The sequence below is a fragment of the Desmodus rotundus genome, chromosome 1, assembly GCF_022682495.2.
Source record: "Desmodus rotundus isolate HL8 chromosome 1, HLdesRot8A.1, whole genome shotgun sequence".
Lineage (NCBI taxonomy): Eukaryota > Metazoa > Chordata > Mammalia > Chiroptera > Phyllostomidae > Desmodus > Desmodus rotundus.
The window spans coordinates 32710948-32731786 of record NC_071387.1 but is presented as its reverse complement, the minus strand read 5'-3'; the positions used below and the strand labels follow the sequence as shown (position 1 = coordinate 32731786).

The 20839-nt window shown below is 37.3% G+C and overlaps 1 protein-coding gene across 4 annotated transcripts in view; it reads right to left on the bottom strand.

Moving 5' to 3' along the window:
- The window catches only part of UBAP2 (ubiquitin associated protein 2), a 120387-nt gene that overhangs the window by 85042 nt on the left and 14506 nt on the right, over window positions 1-20839 (bottom strand). For 2 of the 4 annotated variants that reach the window (XM_053923269.2, XM_024560055.4), the window contains exon 2: window positions 11649-11788. The exons of the other annotated variants lie outside the window; for them this stretch is intronic. Coding sequence is in view for 1 of the 2 variants with exons in the window: in XM_024560055.4 (XP_024415823.2) it covers window positions 11649-11756 (108 nt within the window). In the remaining variant the exon portion in view is untranslated. The remainder of the gene's footprint in view (window positions 1-11648; window positions 11789-20839) is intronic. 4 annotated transcript variants of the gene reach the window in all.

Here is a 20839-nt window from a genome sequence, read left to right as displayed (position 1 = left end):
GCACTCTGGGAAATACTCAGGCCAGTTATGAACAAGTCCAACCACAAGTCTATAGCCTGAATATAAGGGAACTTTATGTTCATGAGGGAACATTAGACAAACTAAAATCAAAGAACATTTTATACAATAACTGGCCTATATGTCTTCAAAATCGCCAGTACTACAGAAGGTTAGGAAAGGTTGAAAACTGTTCCAGATTAATGAAGACTAAAGAGATGTCAAACAAATGGGATATGTGATGATTCTATAATGAAAGGGGGAAACACATTATAGAGAACATTACTAGAATAACTGTCATTATTGGAATAAGTAACAATTTCACATCACCACAAACAGAATATGAACCATAAATAACAGTATAGCAATGCTAAACTTGTGTCTGTATAAAGAACATTCTTCTTTTTTTAATCCTCACCCAAGGATATGTTTTACTGATTTTGGAGAGGAAAGGCACGTGGTGGGGGGTAGAAAGAGAGAATGAAAAACATCAACATGAAAAAGAAAAATTGATCAGTTGCCCCCTGTACTCACCCTGACTGGGGATTGAACCTACCACCTAGGTATATGCCCTGACTAGGATGAAATCCGTAACCTTTTGGTGGACAGGACGACACTCCAATCAACTGAGCCACCCGGCCAAGGCAAGAAAATTCTTCTTATTAGGAAATACATACAAAATGTATTTAATAAATTCAAATGGCTCAGAACAAGTAACGCATGTATGTGTATATACAGATAGGAAAATACAGAAAAAAGAATACGATATAGCAAAAGTGGCACTATGTTAAAAATCTGATAAAGGGTATAGTAAGAGTTCTCTAAACCAGGGGTCCCCAAACATCCAGGCTACAGACCAATACCAGTCCAGGTCTGTTAGAAAGAAACCAGGCTGCATAGCAGGAGGTGAGTTTGAATGTAGTGAGCTCAAATCATCCAGAAACCATCTCCCAAACTCCAAGTCCGTGGAAAAATTGTCTTCCACGAAACTGGCCCCTAGTGCCAAAAAGGTTGGGGACTGCTGCCCTAAACTACTGGTGCAGCTTTACAGCAAAACCAAAATCCCTTGGTATAAAACAATACACCAAACTAGGTGACAAGGTACCCATCACAAACCTCAAAATAGAAGCAAGAAAAACCACCGCCCGGGCCGTGTGGCTCAATTTTGCATCGTCCCACGAACTGAAAAGGTCAAGGGTTCAATTCCCAGTCAAGGCACATGCCTGGGTTACAGGTTTGGTCCCCAGTCAAAGCACATGCAAGAGGCAAATGATGGATGTTTCCCTCTCACATCGATGATTCTCTCCCTCTTTCTCCCTCCCTTCCCCCCTCTCTAAAATCAATTAACAAAAAAAATTAAAGAAAGAAAAGAAAAACCACCAACACATACAAGATCTATCAGGTATCAATTTGTCCATTCAAAGTAAGCAGAGGCAAGCACTGGGTATTTGATTAATCTAAGAACAGAAAAATCCCAAGTAGTTAAGAGGTATTCACCAAAAAGTGGGTCATTTGAGAAAAGCAGGTGACACTGTAGGGTTTTGACAACTCTAATAGTAACCTAAGTACCAGGACTGCAGAAAGGTTTCAAAAGGGGTAGTTACTGTGATAAACTCTTGAAACTAACCAGCAAAGGCATCAAGAGAACCTACTAGGAATAGAATCATAATTGAGCCACATACAAAGAAAAAAGAAACAAAAGATCTGCCTAGAGAACAAAGTAAAACTGCTATCCTCTGTTTCAAAACATACTAAAAGATACTGAGCATGAAGAAAATGATACAAGACATAAAAGAATAACACATGTCTAAGTTTTTCTAATTCAGAAGTAAAAATCAAGACTATACTAGAAGAAACACAAAATTAAACTTTTAACAGTTAATGACTCAAGAGAAATATAAAAGGTGAAAGGGGAAAATATTTAAAGTAAAAATAAATTTTAAAGAAAGAGAAATGAAAAGAAGGAATGGGAGATAAAGAACTATTAAATGCTTTTTTTAATATTTATTTTGCAAGAGAGAAAAGGAAGGGGAGAGAGAGAAACTGTGATGTGAGAGAAAAACATCTATCAGTTGCCTCTGGTATGCGCACAAATGGGGACCAAACCCAGGCATGCTCCCCAACTAGGAATCGAACTGGTGCCCTTTCACTTTGCAGGCTGATGCCCAACCGAGCCATGCTGCTCAGGGCAGGAAGCACTAAATATTGAACAATGGCAAAAGCCAACCCAACCTGAACCTGTGGATAATACAAATCTCTTAAGGGGGGGAAAAAAGACAGAAAGGGAACAACAGCACAAATACTTAAAACTAAAATTCAAGAAAAATGTCTGGAAAGGAAATAAAGTAATATTAAATATGTGATAGAAATCACATCATATACTTGAGAATATCAACCCATAACAACCCACACTGCACATTTCCTAGTAAAAGGTTTGGATTCAGAAGTGAAATTATTTGTTGGATATTAGGCAGAACTGGAAAAATAGTTATACGGGAAAGAAATTCTCATATAAAAAGTATCAATAAACCTGTCAAAAGTTTTGTGAAAAAAATAATAAAGTAACATTTAAGATCCTCAAGTAAAGAAAATACTGCCAACAAAACGACCTTACACTGAAGTATAAAGGACATTAATTGTTTCCAGCACCAAAATACACAGGAAATATTATTCCTATGAGCCTTTTCCTAAGGTATCAACCAACATGACTTAGACTTGAGACACTGACGTATTAATGGTGACTATTAAGCATATACCTATTGTGGAAATAAAACTAAATGTCTCAAAGGGAAAAAGTACAGTATACAATGCATACATGAACAAAGTATACAGACACGGTACTGATTAAAGAGGAGGAGCTGGGGAATCTCTAGAACTTCCAGATGGCCTGCCGTCTGAGTCAGGCGCCGTGAGTACCGAAGCTGTATCCTGAAGCAGGGAGTGAACCTATTTGGCTGCCACATCATAATTTTTCACCTGAAGGCCACCTCTATCAAGTAAAATATGCTTTTAAGGCTCTTAAGGTGGCCTTGTATTAGGGCTGTAATAGGGAAAACCATGCACAAAGAAGCACAGAACAAATTACTGAACTCCAGCAGAGTGACTAATCTGTTCTAGATAACCCAAAACAGTGGCTATGTAGTAGAATAATGGAATGACAGCTAGCAGTGGTTCCCAGGTACAGGAAACATTATGAGAGAGCAAGCAGTAAAAGCAAGTATGACTGTGAGATCCCTGATACGAAAAAGGATTGTAGACACTTCCCACATCCACACACAAAGTACCTCTTGGTTGTTGAATATTTGTCATCAATATTGATAAAGACCAAGGCCCTCGGTATAAAAGTGTTATTATCCTGCATGCTACTGTTATGGGTTTAAAAGCTAAACCAACTGAACCAAGCAGTCTCCTTGAAATAAGTGTGTGCCCTAAGTATTCGATTAGACATTTTTCTATCAACTGACTTCAAGGTAAAATTGAAAATCTTAAATCCAGAAAATTCTTACAGGAACAGGAATTAATACACACCTTGCTACTCCAGCAGAGAACTTAAAACATTTATATTTAGTGTGTCAAATTCTGATGCCAATGACCAAGATATTTTATAAAAACAAACCAACATTTAAGAAAGCATCTGGAATGAAAAAGGAGCCTCTCCTACTTCTTTTTACAATGTTAAAGGCTGTGCTCACGAGAAATCAAAGTTAGAACGGGGAAAGCATGATGTGGCATTACATATATAAAGTGGGATAAAGCAAGTGAGTGATTTTGGGATTTTCTAATTTTACCATCTCCAGTTATCAGGACATCAGGAGTCTCAGTGTGGAGGTGATAAACACGTGAAATAAAAGTAGTCCTGAATTTGAACTATCAGCATTAATTCATTTTTCACAGCTTTGTCCTCTGAGGAGACCTATGAACAATTTACCAACCCAGTAATAATAAACACCATCAGTTAGCAGATTGAGGTCTCTATATAACATTTCCCACTACAAGATGCCAGAGTTCCTTAGAGCAATGGCTTGTTCCACATACAATGCAGGAAGTACACGAGGTAAGTCTGGAATACCTGCCATACCAGTTTATGAAGAAACTACCAAAGATTTATTAGGACCAAGTCAAAAAGCACTCAGAAGCCAGGACTTGGGAGTCACAGGGATGTCATCATATATAGTATAGGGAATAGTCAATAATTTTATAATTATGTACAGTGACAGATGGTTACTAAACTTACTGTGGTGATCACTTTGCAAAGGATAAAAATGTTTAGTCACTATGTTGTACACCTGAAACTAATATTATTCTATGTCAACTATAATTTTTAAAGTTAAAAAAAAAACACTCAGGAGCCAACTTTAAAACACTTGTATTGGCCAAAAATGGAATAATCTGAACTTCCAAAAGGACAATAACTAGAAATAACTGAAACAGATCAAATTTAAAGTTATAAACTCAAAATGATTTTTAAAAATACTAATTGTTCACCTTTGAAAAATGATAGGTAACTATTTTTAAAATTGATAAATATGCTCTTCAAATGTGTGATGAAAAACAAGTAAATATTGAAAAACTTTGACAGATCAAGAGAGACTAAGGAGACGACTAATTGGAATGGATCCTGGAACAGAAAAGGGGCCTTGGTTCAAAAACTAGTGAAATCCAAATAAAGACTATAATTTAGTTAACAATATTGTACCAATGTTATTATCTTAGGCTTAACAAATGGTTATATAAGATAGAGGTTAGCAAACTACAATCTGGAATCTGATTTTGTACAGCGTGCCAGCTAAGAAAGGTTTTAACATTTTTAAAGTGTTGTTAAACACCAACGAGAAAGAACATACAACAGAGATGACGTGTGGCCTGCAGAGCTCTTATTTTATTAAGTGCTACATGACCCTTTATAGAAAGTTTGCCAACACTTGACATAAAATTTTAATGTTAAACCGTGTGAAAGTTAAAGAGATCTCTCTGTATCATTTGCCAACATTTTGGCAAATCCTAAAATTATTCCAAAAAAATTTTCCTAAAGAAGGAAATAATGACCTAGAGAATAGAAAAATAACAGAAAAAAAATCAAAGAAACCAAAACTTGGCCCTTGGGGGAGGGTGTAGTCAACAAAACCAACAGTTGATAAAACTTTAGCTAGAACAAGGAGGAAAACTCAAGTAATGAGAAGACTTAAGAATTAAAAAAAAGACTTATAAAAATTAGGAATGAAACAGGACTGCCACAACTGATTTTAGAGGAATAAAAAGGATTATAAGAGAATACCGTGAACAAATGTATGCCACCAAATTAGATAATTTAGACAAAAGTCAACAAAGATACAGACTACTGAAATTGACTCAAGGAAAATTGAAACTCTATAACAAATAGTTGAATTAGTCATCAAAAAACTCACACAAAGAAAAGACCAGGCCCAGATGGCTTCACTGTTAAATTCTACCAAACAATGAAAGAATGAACACCAATTACCAATTCTTCACAAACTTATCCAAAAAACAGAGGAGGGAAAACTTCCTAACTCATTCTATCAAATATTACACTGATATCAAACACAAAGACAACACAGGAAAACAACCACAGAAAAATATCTCATCGATATAGGTGAAAAATCCTGCCCTGGCTGGTGTGGCTCAGTGGACTGAGCCTAAGCCTAGGAACTGAAAGGTCACTGGTTCAATTCCCAGTCAGGGCACATGCCTAGGTTATTAGGAGCCCAGTTAAGGGTGTTTGAGGGGCAACCACACACTGTTGTTTCTCTCCCTCTCTTTCCCTCCCTTCCCCTCTCTCTAGAAATAAATAAATAAATAAATAAATAAATAAATAAAACCTTAAAAGAAATACTCCAAGCCCTGGTGGGGAGTGGGGGCTGTGGCGGGGGGCGTCGGGGGGGAGGGGGTAGTTCAATTGGTTAGAGCAAGGGTCTCCAACCCCCAGGGCCATGGACTCATGTCAGGGCCAGTTACGAACTGGGCCAAGGAGGGAAGCTTGCCTGAGCTCTGCCTCCTGTTTCTAAGCTCCACCCCTCACTTCCACAAAACCAGTCCCCGGGGCCAAAAAGGATGGGTACTGCTTGGGTTTGAGCAATGATCCAATTTACCAAGTTTGCAGGTTCCATCCCCGGTCAGGACACACATAAGAATCAACCAATGAGTGCATTAATAAGTAGAACAAATCTACGACTCTCTCTCTGCCCCCCTTCTCTCTCTCCTCCCTCTCCCCTCTCTAAAAGTCAATAAATTTTTTGAAATTATAAAAAAATCCCCCTCAGAATCCTAGCAAATCAGCAACATACAGAATGATTTCTACACCATGACCAAGTTAAGTTTATCCCAGAAATACAAGGTTAACATCTCAAAATCAAACAATATAATATACTATATAAAGTAGAACAGATAAAAACCACATGATCATTTAAAGAAAGACAGAAAAACCACATGATAAGGCCCAACAGCCTTTCATGATAAAAACACTCAATAAATTAGAAATAGAAGGGGATTTTCTCAACCTAATAAAGGAAGCTACAAAAACCCCACTGGCTGGTATGGCTCAGTGGATTGACCGCCAGTCTGGGAACCAAAAGGTCACCTGTTTGATTCCCAGTCAGGGGACATGCCTGAGTTGCTGCCAGGTCCCCAGTTGGGGGCAAGAAAGAGGCATGATGTTTCTCTCCCTCCCTTTCTCCCTTCCTTCCCCTCTCCCTAAAAATAAAATCTTAAAAAAAAACACCCACAGCTGATGTCATACTTAATGGTGAAAGATGACTGAAAGCTTTACCCCTACGACCAAGAACAAAACAAAGATGACTGTTCCTGCCTTCCATAATGGAGGGTCTAATTAAAGCAATTAGATAAAGTCCTTAAGCAAGGGACTTAAGCAAAATTAATTAGGCAAGGGAAGAAGAATATATACATAAACTAATTTTTTGTGGCTTTAAAATAGAAAATATCCAAATATACACACCTTTGCAATATGCATGCAAACCTGAGAAAAACATATTACAAGTATATATAGAATAGGGCCAACAGCAATCTGGAAAAGAACCATCATAATATTATTCACCCCTGAAGCATTATCTTTCTAAGAGATAAAAGGTCCTATTATAGAAATTACTAAATCACAAGTAGAGCTTCTATTTTATAACTGGGAAGGGACTTAGAGGTAAGTGATCCTCTCAGTTTAACTCTGTACTGGACCCCCAAGTCCCTTACTCATGCTTTTAGGCTGGGTGTTGTTGGCACAGGCCTCTTAACTACCAGGCTTGTAATGTCCAGTGTGTCAATCATGCTGCCTCCCAGGGAGGGAAGAAGCTATTTTAACAGTCCAAGAATGCAGCAAAGAGGGTCTAGGCTAGGGGTGTGGTTGTCATTAGAATGAAGGGATGTAAAGGGAGATGATTTTTATGTGTTCTTTTGTACTTGAAAGACTGAGGAAAGTGACCACAACATGTGCAAACTGAGAGAACAGTCTACATTACAGTATGGGAAACCTGCAAGAGAACTGAAAAGAAGTACACAGAAATGAGAGCTGGGGTAAGGTGAGAGCAGTACAGAAAGACAATCACCAGAACCCTAAAGCAGGCAGGATGTCTGCACCAAGAAAAAAAAATTAAACTAACTTTCTGGGATGAGGAGGATGTTCTGTATCCTGACAGGGGACTATGTTACACAGGTATATGCAATCAACAAAAAATGACCTCATACACTTAAAATATATCTGTATGTGAATTTCACCTTAAAGAAAGAAACCTAAACAAATATTAAACTCGATGCAATGTATGTTAAAGTATTTAGGACAGAGTATATTGATGTCTTTAACTTACTTTGAAATGCATCAAAAATAAGATGGCATGATGGATAGCTCTAGTCAGATGTGATAAGGCAAATACAGCAAAAAGGTAACAGTGAAGTATATGGGTGCTCACTGTACAACTCTCCACTCTTCTTTGTATTTGAACGTTTTCATAACAAAATATTAGAGGAAAAAAATTTCAAGAGATCAAAAGAAGCCTTGGGGAAGGTCAAAAAGAAAATGCAAAGGGAAAGGAGGGGAATGAAATAGATGTTCAGGAGCTAAAATAGAAAGACAAAAGGGGAAAAGCCCAAGAAAGTGAATGGCAGACCAGTTGTGAACACACTCACTCACCGTATGATGTGTACTACAAGAATGTTCCTGGTTCAAGACATTTCAGACACAAATTCAGCACATAGCTGTGATATCTTTCTGATAAAGGGTGCAGGATCAATTAAAAGTAATGGAGCAGGCCCTGGCTAGTGTGGCTCAGTGGATTGAGCACCAGCCTGTGATCCAGGGGGTCGCCTGTTGGATTCCTGGTCAGGTCACACACCTGGGTTGCAGGCCAGGTCCCCAGTAAGGAGAGTACAGGAGGCAACCACACACTGTTTCTCTCCCTCTTTTTCTCTCTCTTCCTCTCTCTAAAAATAAATAAAATCTTTTTTAAAAAAAGTAATGGAGCAGGGAGGTAAACGGCCACAAAAAATAGCACTAAAGGCAGCAACATTTAAACTTGACAACTGCCTGAGAACTGCCTGTGCTTCCTGAATATGCACAAGTCACAAAAAGAAAGCTTCTCCTGACTCTTTTACAACATAAAATATTAACAAAAAAACCTCAAGTTCACACTCTCACTGCAGATTATAAGCAGAGTACTTACTAGTAATAACATTTTGCTATAGGTCAACAGTCTGGGGCTTCTACATATTTCTATATTTTTATTTTGATACTGTTTCACCCACACATTTCTAACTGTAAAGTTACTATTCATTACCATATATAAGATACTTATATCTTATTATATCAACTACTAATTTATTCAGACTTTTTAAAAAAGAATTTACTTAATTTTAGAGAGTGGGGCAGAGAGGGAGAAAGAGAGAGAGAAACACTGACATGTGAGAGATACATCAATCAGCTGCCTCGCACATGCCTCCAACCGGCAACGGAGGCAAGTGCACTGACTGGGAATCAAACCATTGACCTTACAGTTCGCAAGCTGGGATTCAATTCACTGAGCCACACAGCCAGGACCATACTTAGCTTCTTAAGCTTAAGTACTATAACTCAAATATTCTTTGCATTTCTCGTCAATGATATTATCTGTTTTATTCCCGAAAGGGTACAGACCATCTAGATGTAACTTCTGAAAGCACAGCTGATGCACTTAACAGCTGTTTAACAAGTACCATTTTGCAGCACTAGCATAGCATATTAATGAAATACAAAACATTTTAAATTAGAACTTTAAATATTTTTACTTTTGCCAACTATCCTAATCAAGAAGAAAATTAAGTATTAGATAAACAAGCCCCAAACATAAATTAGAGCATGATGGGAAAGCTGCCAGGCTGAGCTCTATGTCTGCACAACTTGTGGAATCAGAGGAATAAACAGAATCAACTGGTAATTCAAAGTTAAATGAGGTTAATGGCACCCTTCCCTACAACAAACATTAGTGACATCTACCACACAACTGTCAAAGTTGGGGGGGGGGGAGTCTTGCCAAGAAAAGCAGTGTTACTAATCTCTTCCCCTGGATCTCTCTTTCATCCACTTGGCTTATTCTGAGCTAAGATACTTTCGTAACAAAGAACGTGTTGATAGCTTTTTATAGTAAACCCACAAGTTTTTTCTTTGTCACCCAGAAAGTTTAGAAAATATGATGAAGTAGGATTATTTTAAGTCATCCTTATGCTCATCACCCAAAGAGAAACAATAGTAACATAGTCTACTAGTCTTTTTTCTTAAGAGTTGTGCTATATTCTAAGTATTATTTTGCAGCCTTTCTCAGTTGATCAGACACCCGGCATTTCCCACCATAATTTTAAATATTATCCTAGTCACTTCATATCTTATGTGAAATATACAATAAGAGTAATGGTTACCACTTCCTCATCACACTTTATGCAAGTTCTAATTCCTTAGAACAACTTTCTGCAAAGAATACACCATTTTAAAAATTAAAGTATTTCTCTTTCCACAAGATACCAGAGAAACACCACTTTATAAAATTCATCAATCACCACCACGTTAATGAACAGGACAAACCTATGTTCTGTTCATAAAGATATGACGCATTAAAAACAGATCATCACTTCTTGCATGTGCCCTGACCCAGGATCAAAACCTGCAAACTTGGTGTATGGGGACCACACTCTAACTGCTATGCTACCTGGCCAGGGCTAAAGCCTCCCCTTTAAGGTTTTTTCTTAGAATACATTTCCCAGAATGGGATTTATTTATGTATAAATAAACATGAACAATTTCACCAATGCATAATACTGTTTTAAGAAATTCTCACATTCTTTTACAAAAAAAGAAAAACTAATAACCTAAGGGTCTAGGAATTCTTCCCACAACTCAGTTGGCAGTTGTTTCCCCTAATTAGATAAAATTCGCCATCCCCAAAAGGCCCTTGGAAAAACTCTTAAAGACAACCCTTAGGAGGGAGTCCTCCCTCCTCCAGTCTAGACACTTTGATTCTCCAGGAATCAGCACAAGGACTTTACTTGGGTGGGAGAGAGACAGCTTACATTCCCTACATTTCATTTGGCCCTCCTTCAAAAGACCACACATTTAAACCTTAGTGATCTGATGAACAAAACAAAGAAAATATCTTTGTTTTAATTTGTATTTCTTTGATTAACAGGGTCACACCTATGATTACTCATAACTTGTATTTCTTCTTTGATAAGAAGCCATTCATCAACCATTCTCTTAAGCATTTATCTATAAAGGAAGAGCCTATTCAAAAAAATCCAAGTTTTTCCAACAGACAGTCTTTCTTGATCAGCTATGAAATAATACCTATCAAGGTAAGTATACTTAGGAGCAAGTACTGAATAACAGAGATGTATGTCTGTTGATAGCAGTAAAATACAAGGCTAACCTTGTATTTAAAAATATAATGCAACTATTAAATACAGTCCACTCCCTGTGTCCCTTCATATCAACAGGGCACTTGGGTACACATAATTGCAATTAGCTATCAAAGTCCCGTCAAATCATCAATCTGAAATTATAATGGACTGCATAGGTTTGTTTACTCACTCCATACTGCCTCTGAAAAAAGGTTTACCAATCTAATGAATAATATATATAAAATGCCCAATTTCATACCATGTACTGTGCTTAGCATTTTACATGGATTGTCACACATCATTTAAAATAATATAAATAAATTGAGGAGGGACTACTTAACACTAATTATTTTATATAAATGAATCTTGTTAATTAAGACATTCTAAGATTAAAGCACTCTTTCCAGTTAACAATGCTGGGAAGAAAAGTTTTAGAAGTCTCTTATAATTCAGATATACCTCTACCTCAGAGTAGGATTTCTCTGTATAATCTGGATTTTCATATTACATTCCAGGGACACAGATTCATACTGTAATAAAGAAAAAAAGATGGCCCAGAGGCTAACAGGTGGCAAGAAAAAGCTCAGGATTAAATAGTTAAGGAACAACATTCAACTGTACCTGAATCAATAATATGTCCTCTTTCCTATTATATACTATCTACATTTTAAAAATAAGATTTAAAATTCTAAAGTTTCCTACAAAGGAGAACACTACAGCATTATGTACTTCCTAAATTTCCGTAACTCTAAACATGGCAAACTTACCTGTACCACTTGTTTCTGTAGTTGTGTTGCCTGTGTTGCTGAAATCTGTGTTTTTTCCCGAGCACCTCGGGAACGGTCATTGCTCACCGAAGTCATCATACACAGCATATACAAAATAATGTATGTACAATATAGAAAATCTGCAAGAAAGCAGGCATGGTGAGTAAAACTTGCAAATCACATTAAAAGGCAAGGATAAAATACAGGGATAAGGAGTAAACATAAGACAGATCAGATGTTCTCTAGAACACAAATTCAAGAAAACAACCCTTTAGGATTTTAGGTTTTCCTAGCACCTCTTATGCCAATTCCACTAACACAATCTAAAAGTCTAAGGTGTACAAGTATAGCAATTCTAAACAAAAATCTCAAATACCATGAATTTTAACCAGCAATTATTTTATCACTATACAGGGTGGGGCAAAAGTAGGTCCACCATTGTTCAGTTGGAAAATAATACAATAATTAATAAATACAAGAATAAACTGTTTCACATACAACTGTAAACCTACTTTTGTCCCACCCTGGACATAGTTACTACATGTAGTTTAATCTACTCTTCCTATTTGCAATTGGTATTTGAACCCCAAAACAAAAATTGCATCCAGCCAAGATTTTACCTGGCAATAATCCAATTCAAAATGTGATGTCCAGTAACAAGCTATACCTAAAGGCAAAAGCCACTTGTAAATCTTCCAAGGAGACAAAACAATTGGCATATATTTTTACTTTACTTATTCAACAAATACTTATTGAATAGCTAGTTAAATGTCAAGCATATAACTAAATATAATATGCCATCAAAACATTATTATAACAATGAAATAATACTTCACACTCATTAAAGTGACTATTACAATAAAAAGAAATTAAAATATAGAAAATAACCATTTTAGCGAGGATGTAGAGAAACTGGAACCCCTGTATACTCCTGGTAGGAATGTAAAATGGTGCAGCCACAATGGAATATATGGCAGTTACCAAAATAAATTTTTTTAATAGAATTACCTATAATTCAATAATCCCACTTCCAGTAATACCCCCAAAAATTGCAATCAGGATCTTGAAGAAATATTTGTACACCCATGTTCATAGCAGCATTATTCACAATAGCTAAAAAGTGGAAGCCACCCAAGTTTCTCTCAACAGATGAATGGATAAGCAAATGTGGTATGTACATGCAATGAATTATTTATTATTCTGTCTTAAAAAGGAAGGGAATTCTGACACGTGCTACAGCATGGATGAACCTTGAGGACATTATGCTAAATGAAATAAGCCAATCAAAGAGGAAAATTACTGTATGGCTACTTATGTAAGTTATCTAGAATAGTCAAATTCATGGTCAAAGTTGAATGGTGGTTACCAGGGATTAGGAAAAAGGGAGAATGGAGAGTTACTGTGTAATGACTTCATGTTATATATACTTTACTATAATTTAAAAAACAATACAGCAACACCTCAGTTTAATTTCCAAACTAGAATTCTACACTCAGCAAGGATACCAATCAATGTAATAAAGAAACAAGTTTAGTTCGCATATGCAATATCTCAAACTCAAGAAACTCCTGGAAGAAACAAAACAGAAAAAGAGCAAACCAATAAGCAGCTGTTGACAATTAACACCATGAATTAGCTACCGATCTATTCACAACATACCACCATACTGTCCTCCTCTGGTAAAGAAGGCAAAAAACTAAACTCTCAATTCCTCAGCCTCCCTTTTAACTTGGGATAGCCATGGACCACTTTTCTCAAAAAATGATCTAGCCCTGGCTGCTGTGGCTCAGTGGATTGGGCACCAGACTGCAAAGCAAAGGGTCACTGGTTCGATTCCTGGTCGGGGCACATGCCTGGGTTGCAGGCCAGGTCCCCATTTGGGGGCACACAAGAGGCAACCACACATTGATGTTTCTCTCCCTCTTTCTCCCTCCCTTCCCCTCTCTCTAAAAATAAATAAATAATTCTTAAAAAAAAAATCTAAATACTCATAGCACCTTTAAACACAGTCCCCCCAAAGTGGAAATAAGCCTAAGGTCCTTCAAAGAGTCAATAATATGTAGCATAGCCATACAACTGAAAATTATTCAGCAACAAAAAAGAATCACAGGCTGCAAGCCAAAGGATCACCGGTTTGATTCCCAGTCAGGGCACATGCCTGGATTGCAGGCCAGGTCCCCAGTGATGGGCCACATGAGAGGCAACCACACATTGATATTTCTCTCCCTCTCTCCCTCCCTTCCCCTCTCTCTAAAAATAAATAAATAAAATGTTTTAAAAAAAGAAATCAACTACTGATATAAACGACATGGATGAAGTTCAAATACATTATCCTTAGTAAAAAAAAAAAAAAAGTCAGACTCACAAGGCTGTGTACTGTATGATTCAATTTGTGACCTTCTGGAACAGACAGAATGTCATATAGGGACAGAAAACAGATCAGTGGATAACAACGGGATCCAACACAGGAGAGGAGGCTCCCACAAATTACAGTTGAAAAAAGATCAAGATGAGAGCTGAGCAGCAGTCCTTAGGAGAGGTGTCAAACTCATTTTCACAGGGGGCTACATCAGCCTCATGGTTGCCTTCAATGGGCTGAATGTAATTTCAAGACTGTATAAATGTAACTACTCCTTAACAGTTAAGCGAGAGCCTGATGCTGCCGCCAGGTAGAAACAGGGTGCCAGGCCGGATGAAACAGGGTGGAGGGCCAGATTCAGCTGGTGGGCCTATGTTTGCCACCTGTGCCTTAGCGCAACCAAATCTAATCAGAGCAGGAGAACAAGAGAGGGCTAGGAACGAGATGCCTCCAAGAAAATGTTTTTGATCATCCTAAGAAGTTAAACTGCATATATGAAATAGAGTACAGATGTTAACCAATGATGGCTACATAGAAATCTAAGCAACTATGAAAAAAACAACTATTAAGTCCAAAAAAAGGCAACACAGCTCAACTGTGAGTAACATTTACATGGTTATAATACTGATCTAACCAAAAATTATTATATAATACTAGGAGAATAGGAGAAATTATAAATACAAACTGAGAAACAAGGGAAGGAGAGGGAAACATCAATAGCAGAAGAAATACTCAAGTTTCTTGAAAGTAACTGCCTCTGGAGAATGAGATCCGGGAATGAGAGCAGGCTAGGGGATCACTGTGGACATAATAGAACTTTTTGGAAAACCACTTTTTATTCAAATATATTATGTACTGAGCACCAAGATGAATATTTTATATACATAATTCACTGTAATCCTCAATAATACTCTACAGAACTTGGCATAATCTCCATTTTAGGAATTAGATGTAAAACTTGGAAAGTGCTACACAGATCAATGAGATGTAAAATAAGAGAGTGAGTCCTAACTGCTTATTTCCTGAGGTACACAGCCTACAATCCTAACGGTACTAAATTATAAAATAACTGTTGCCTTCATAATTCTAAACTAGCAAAACAGAGGCCAGAGGCCAGGCTAAAAGAGACGAAACTCTTAATTATAAAAACAAGCCACAGAGCATCCAGCTATAGACAATGCAGTCTCCAAAGCAGACGACCTGTGGCTAACGACACTACAATTTATAGCCAGCCTCCTTCTGAAGCATCATGTATCTCTCTAACTTTTCCTGCTGGTCACATAAACTCAAAAAAATTAAATAACAATGATGAACAACATGAACACTTAAAATAACGTGGAAGTAAAAACTTCTGTATTTTCAAGAATTTTAAATCACTGCATGACTCAAATGTCTGTTGGAACGCTGTAATGAGGTCACCAGTGACCACTGCCAATATGGTTTCAGTACAATAGTGAGGAAAAAAGCCAAGGCAAGGGAGGAAGAGAGATGGCAAACAATAATAACTGTACTTGCAAGAGGTAGTATGCAAAGCATCAAAGTAGAATCTTCCAAGGATGAGGTACACTGAGCAAGTCTATTACACTGTAAGCCCCATTTGAACTGTATCATCCCACTCACCTGTGTTCTTCCAGGACCTCATACAGTATGTGTGCTTAATTCTCTCAATAAAAGAGGCCTTGAAGCAAAAGAGGGGATAATTGAGAGGCAACAAATTGAGACAGCAATAATGGAAAATGATTCACTTGGACTAGAGGAGGGATTCCTCTCCATAGTCCAGCAAAATGAAGAAATGGACAGGTCTGGCAGCAGCTAAATTTATAGATTAGGAGAAACAGGCAGTGGAGTTTGTTGTATCTATCGTTACTTTTTTAGTAAAATATACAAAAATATCTGCAGAAAGCCCTGGCTGGTGTAACTCAGTGGATTGAGCACAACACAGCTGTGAACCAAAGGGTTGCCGGTTCAATTCCCAGTCAGGGCACAAGCCTAGGTAGCAGGCCAGGTCCCGAGTAGGGGGCACATGAAAGGCAAACACACAGTGATGGTTCTCTCTCTCTCTTTGTCCCTCTCTCTAAAAATAAATAAATAAAATCTTTAAAAAATATATCTGCAGAGAATGACTACTAGATGAATGGGGGATGGCAGAATGTAAGAAAATGGCAAAGGTTTGTAACTGCTACTAAGATGAATATGAGAGGAAATGGACAGAAAACAAGTAAAAAGAATTGAACACTGACACTGAGAAAACTGAAAGCAGAAACCTCGAACAGCCAGTGGCACTAATCCACTTGTTACCATGAAAGCAACTGGAATGTCAGAAATTCAAGATCACAACTTAACTGAGTAGTCAAGTGAGAAGTGAGTTAAGATAAATAGATCCCTTGCTGAAATAGCCTACAAAACAAAAAAGATTTGAATTTTTAACTTGAAAGAGTCCATTTATGTAAGGCACAGCTGACATGGCCAGGCGAAGAGCTGCTCACTCACTGGGCCTTTCCCATAAGCTTTAAGCTTCAATACATATTTGAAAACATCCCTTCCTAAAAGTCTGCTCTCCAGCTTATTGCAATCCTGACTGCTGGATTTGTATTTTGCAACCTCACTAGAGGCAAAAATAACACTCTGAAATAATGTCTTCCATTAAAGATGTTTCCTTCTAATATGGTGACTGTTACCTTTTGATTCATTAAGTAATTAGGCAATTTGATGAAAACTATGGGCTCTCTCCTCAGAAAAATACAAATCCACACAAAATTCTACCTGAAACCTTATGAGGTTTACATCTCCCATATCCCTCCCCAAAGCCTGTCCATGAGAGACCGCACTCCACTTCCTAAAATGTCTGTGGGCACCCAGGTTAAACACCCTGCTCTAAGGATTTAGTAGAACTCTAAAATATACTAAAACCTTAAAGGTGTCCCTGATCAGGTAAAATTAAAAATATGACTGCTAATTTGGTCATAAAATAAAATCTTAGAATTCAAGCTTTTTTAAATGGGCTCTCTGCTCCCCTAAATCAAATGGCATATGCTTTTCTCCCAATGGAACAACTAGGGAAAACACACACAACACACTCTTGTGAACCTCGATAAATTCACACTAGTCTTGGTATTTAATCAACATACGACCTATGTATTCTAAAGAAAATGTTTCTCATCAAGATCTGCTGAGATGGTACAAACCCATTCAACTATGGTAATGTTAAAGTCTGCTGTTTTAGATGAACATAATTAGCAGGGAAAGCTACCGCATTTTTCGGACTATAAGACGCACCCTCCAAGTTTGGGGGGTGCGTCTTATAGTCCAATGTAGCTTGCCCAGCTTGGGTTAGGGACAGGTCGGGTCGTGGTGGCGCCAGGGGTTTTGGAAGTGCTTTTTCCTATTTTCCTCCTCTAAAACCTAGGTGGCGTCTTACGGTCCGAAAAATATGGTATATATCCTTCCTTTGGAACCACATTTTTAAGAGTATAACGTGGATACAGATTAACCCTCTATGACATAAAAATATCTGCTTGAATCAACTGGCCTAAATATGGCACATGAAATAATGTACTTTATACCAAAAAAATGTTTAATGCTAAGGCTACTATACTGAAAATTGAAACTGGGAATTTAACACTGTCTACCAATTACAAGATGATTCAATGGATGAAACATCCAGGAAAGAAGCTTACTACTCTGTGCTAACTGTTCCAACCCACCTCCTTGAGGCTGCATCATATCCTTCCTCTTAGGAAACCCTAGAAGCTCCTCACCAAGGTCCTCTGTTTAAAGAGCTACATTTCTCTCTGCTGACAAGGCCTAAAATGGGGAAAGCATTACGCATAAAACCATCATTTTTCAAAGCAGAGTCATAAACCTACTAAGATTTTGGCTTTGGCTATGTTCGTGCTCCAAGACCTACTTTCAAGGCATCTGAACTGACAGGACCTTTGCCTCTCCAGAAAACAAAGGCTTCAAAACAAAGGGTAGGATAGGAAATGGAAAAGAGCAAAACAGAAATCCAAATCCAATGACTAAATATGAAATGTTATATCACGTTAAAGAAAATGGTAAAAGGAAAAAGAGAGAAGGCAATATATGGCAAGTTGAAAATTTTAATTTAGAATGGTCATAAGATTTCAGGCTACAAGGGACACGTGAAAAAGTTTTAACAATCCATTTTAGTAACAAATCATCTTTGCAAGAATACTCACTTGTAAACAATTTCTTTAATATTCTTTTGGTCAAGGAAAGAAAAATTTCTTAATCATATTTCTCAAGAGCTTTTTCTTGTAAATAAATAATAAGCAAGCATGCACTTCTCTATCTGTGATCATCTCTACCCAGATAACCACCATAGCCCTAAATTCTTTTTTTCTTTTAATCCTCACTTGAGGATATGTTCATTGATTTTAGAGAGAGAAGGGAGGGAGACAGAAATATCGATCCTCCCTACACACATTGACCAGGATGAAACCTGCAACCTAGGTACGTGCCCTGACAGGAAATAAAACCTGCAACCTTTTGGTGTATAGAACAACGCTCCAATTAACTGAGCCACCCAGCCAGGGCACCACTAAATTATCTCCCTTAGCTTTGCACTCCACCACCATCCCGAAACTTTCGCATCCACAGCCCCTGGCAGAAGTTAAAGATTCTGGGTCTACAAGGGGTACTCGTACTCCCCTTGTAGAAACCACAAAATACACATAACAGTCTGGACTGACCCTGCTTTCCAAGTGTATGATTCAGAGGAATAAGGAGCATTAGTTAAAATAAAAGGCAGTGCCACCACACTCTACTTGCCACTGAGAGATATAACTGTACAAACATCTCAGCCACAAAGAAAAAATAAGGCACTGATAAAAACTCGACATTCACTCAAACTAAAAATCCTTTTCTTTTTTTTTAATCTTTATGGGCACTTTATTTTCAATACAATCCAAACATTGTTTTCAACAACTTTCTACCAAAATACCATAAGGCAATGAAAATGGATAACGACCACATACATGTTGGAAGAAACTCAGGAACATATGCCAAGGCAAATTTAAAAAGAAAACACAGACTTGGAGAATATATACACTATGGTTACATTAATTTAATATTCAAGAAACATATAAAATTAACAATATATTGTTTATGAAAATAGGTGTTAAAACTATAAAGAAACACAAGGAAAGGATGAACACAAGGATGAAAAAAAATCTGGTTAAAGGCTAATTTTGCCTAATTCATGGGTTGGGATTGGGAAGTAGCACCCTAGGAACTTCAAAAATATCTTTTTCTTAACCAGGTGATAGTACTTGGATATTCTTTGCTTTATTTTTATTTTATAATTATCAAACTATTACACACATTTGTCATATTATAAAATCCAAAATCAGAATACATATTATAATCAAGAATACTAAGATTAAGTATTGTCTACATATTCAATATTTAATAAAAATTAAAAGTAATGTATATTTGAAAAATACTACCTTAACAAAGAACAATTTGTCTTGATAAAATACTCAAACATGCAAAATTAATATACAAAGTTTCAGAACCACTTTAACTTATTTTGGCATAGAAATACAGAAGTTAAAGGCAAATAATTCAAATAGGAGAAATCACACTAACAAGCCTTTAGGTTTCTATCAAAGTCCATTTAAAATATTCCAAACAGGCTAGAGATTTCTAGGATTATATTTCCATATACTTTTCATATATTAACTTTCCTTTAATTTTACAACATCTATATGCAATTCATATTTTAGCTTATGTTTGCTTTTTTTTAGATTTTATTTATTTTTAGAAAGAGGGGAAGAGGAAGGAGAGAGGGAGAGAAACATCAACGTGTGGTTGACTCTCACGCACCCCCTACTGGGGACCCGGCCACAACCCAGGCATGTGCCCTGGAGGGGCATTGAACCAGCAACCCTTTGGTTCACAGGACCGAGCTCAATCCACTGAAACATACTAGCCAAGGCTAGCTTATGTATTGTATCTTCCATATTTAACTTGCCTTCCTAACTTTAATAAAAAGGCCAGAAACTCGTTTTATTTTTTTGTTCCCTTCACTACTCAGTAGCTGCCAATGTAAAAGATGTTTGATAAATCTGTTTAAATGACATGTTCTCGAAGCTGATAACTTTTATTTTTTTTATTATTTTTTGTGTATGTGAGGACAGAGTCAAGTCAAAAGCCTAGAGGCAGTGTATGTTGTGTAATCAAATTTGACTAGAGCAGAGGGTTTTTCTAATAGAAGAGATGGGACGCTAATGGGTGGGGGTTGTGGTAAAAAAAGAAAAAAAATATATATATATATATATATGGAGATTCTGGAAGTGTCACTGGAAAGGGACCAAGCCGGGAGCAGGTCTGCCTCAGGCTGTGAGTTTGATTCTCAGTCAGGGTATATGCCCAGGTTGTGGGTTTGATCCAGTTGGGGCACACACTGGGAGGGCTGCTGATCTCTCTCCCCCCACCCCTTCCTCTCTCTAAAAAGCAATGAAAAATGTCCTTGGGTGAGGATAAAATAAATAAATATTTTTTAAAAAGAAAGAAGTGAGCCAAGGCAAGGCAGAGCTACTTTTTAGCTCACTGAAAAGTCTCAGATAGAAGAAACAACAGGAAAGAGCCTAGGGATTGCTGCTTTGGCTCTCTAGAAATGTACAGGAAAGAAGCAAGCCACGGTGGGGCTGCTGTTAGCTCTCTGAAAGGTTAGAGAAAAGGAAGCCTTGGAAACAGGTTCAGGGCACATGCCCAGGACAAGCTGCCGCTGCCACTGCCATTGATCCCCTGGATGCAAGTCTTATGGGAACCCTTAAGAGTATAGGAGACAAAAGAAAAAAGCAAACAA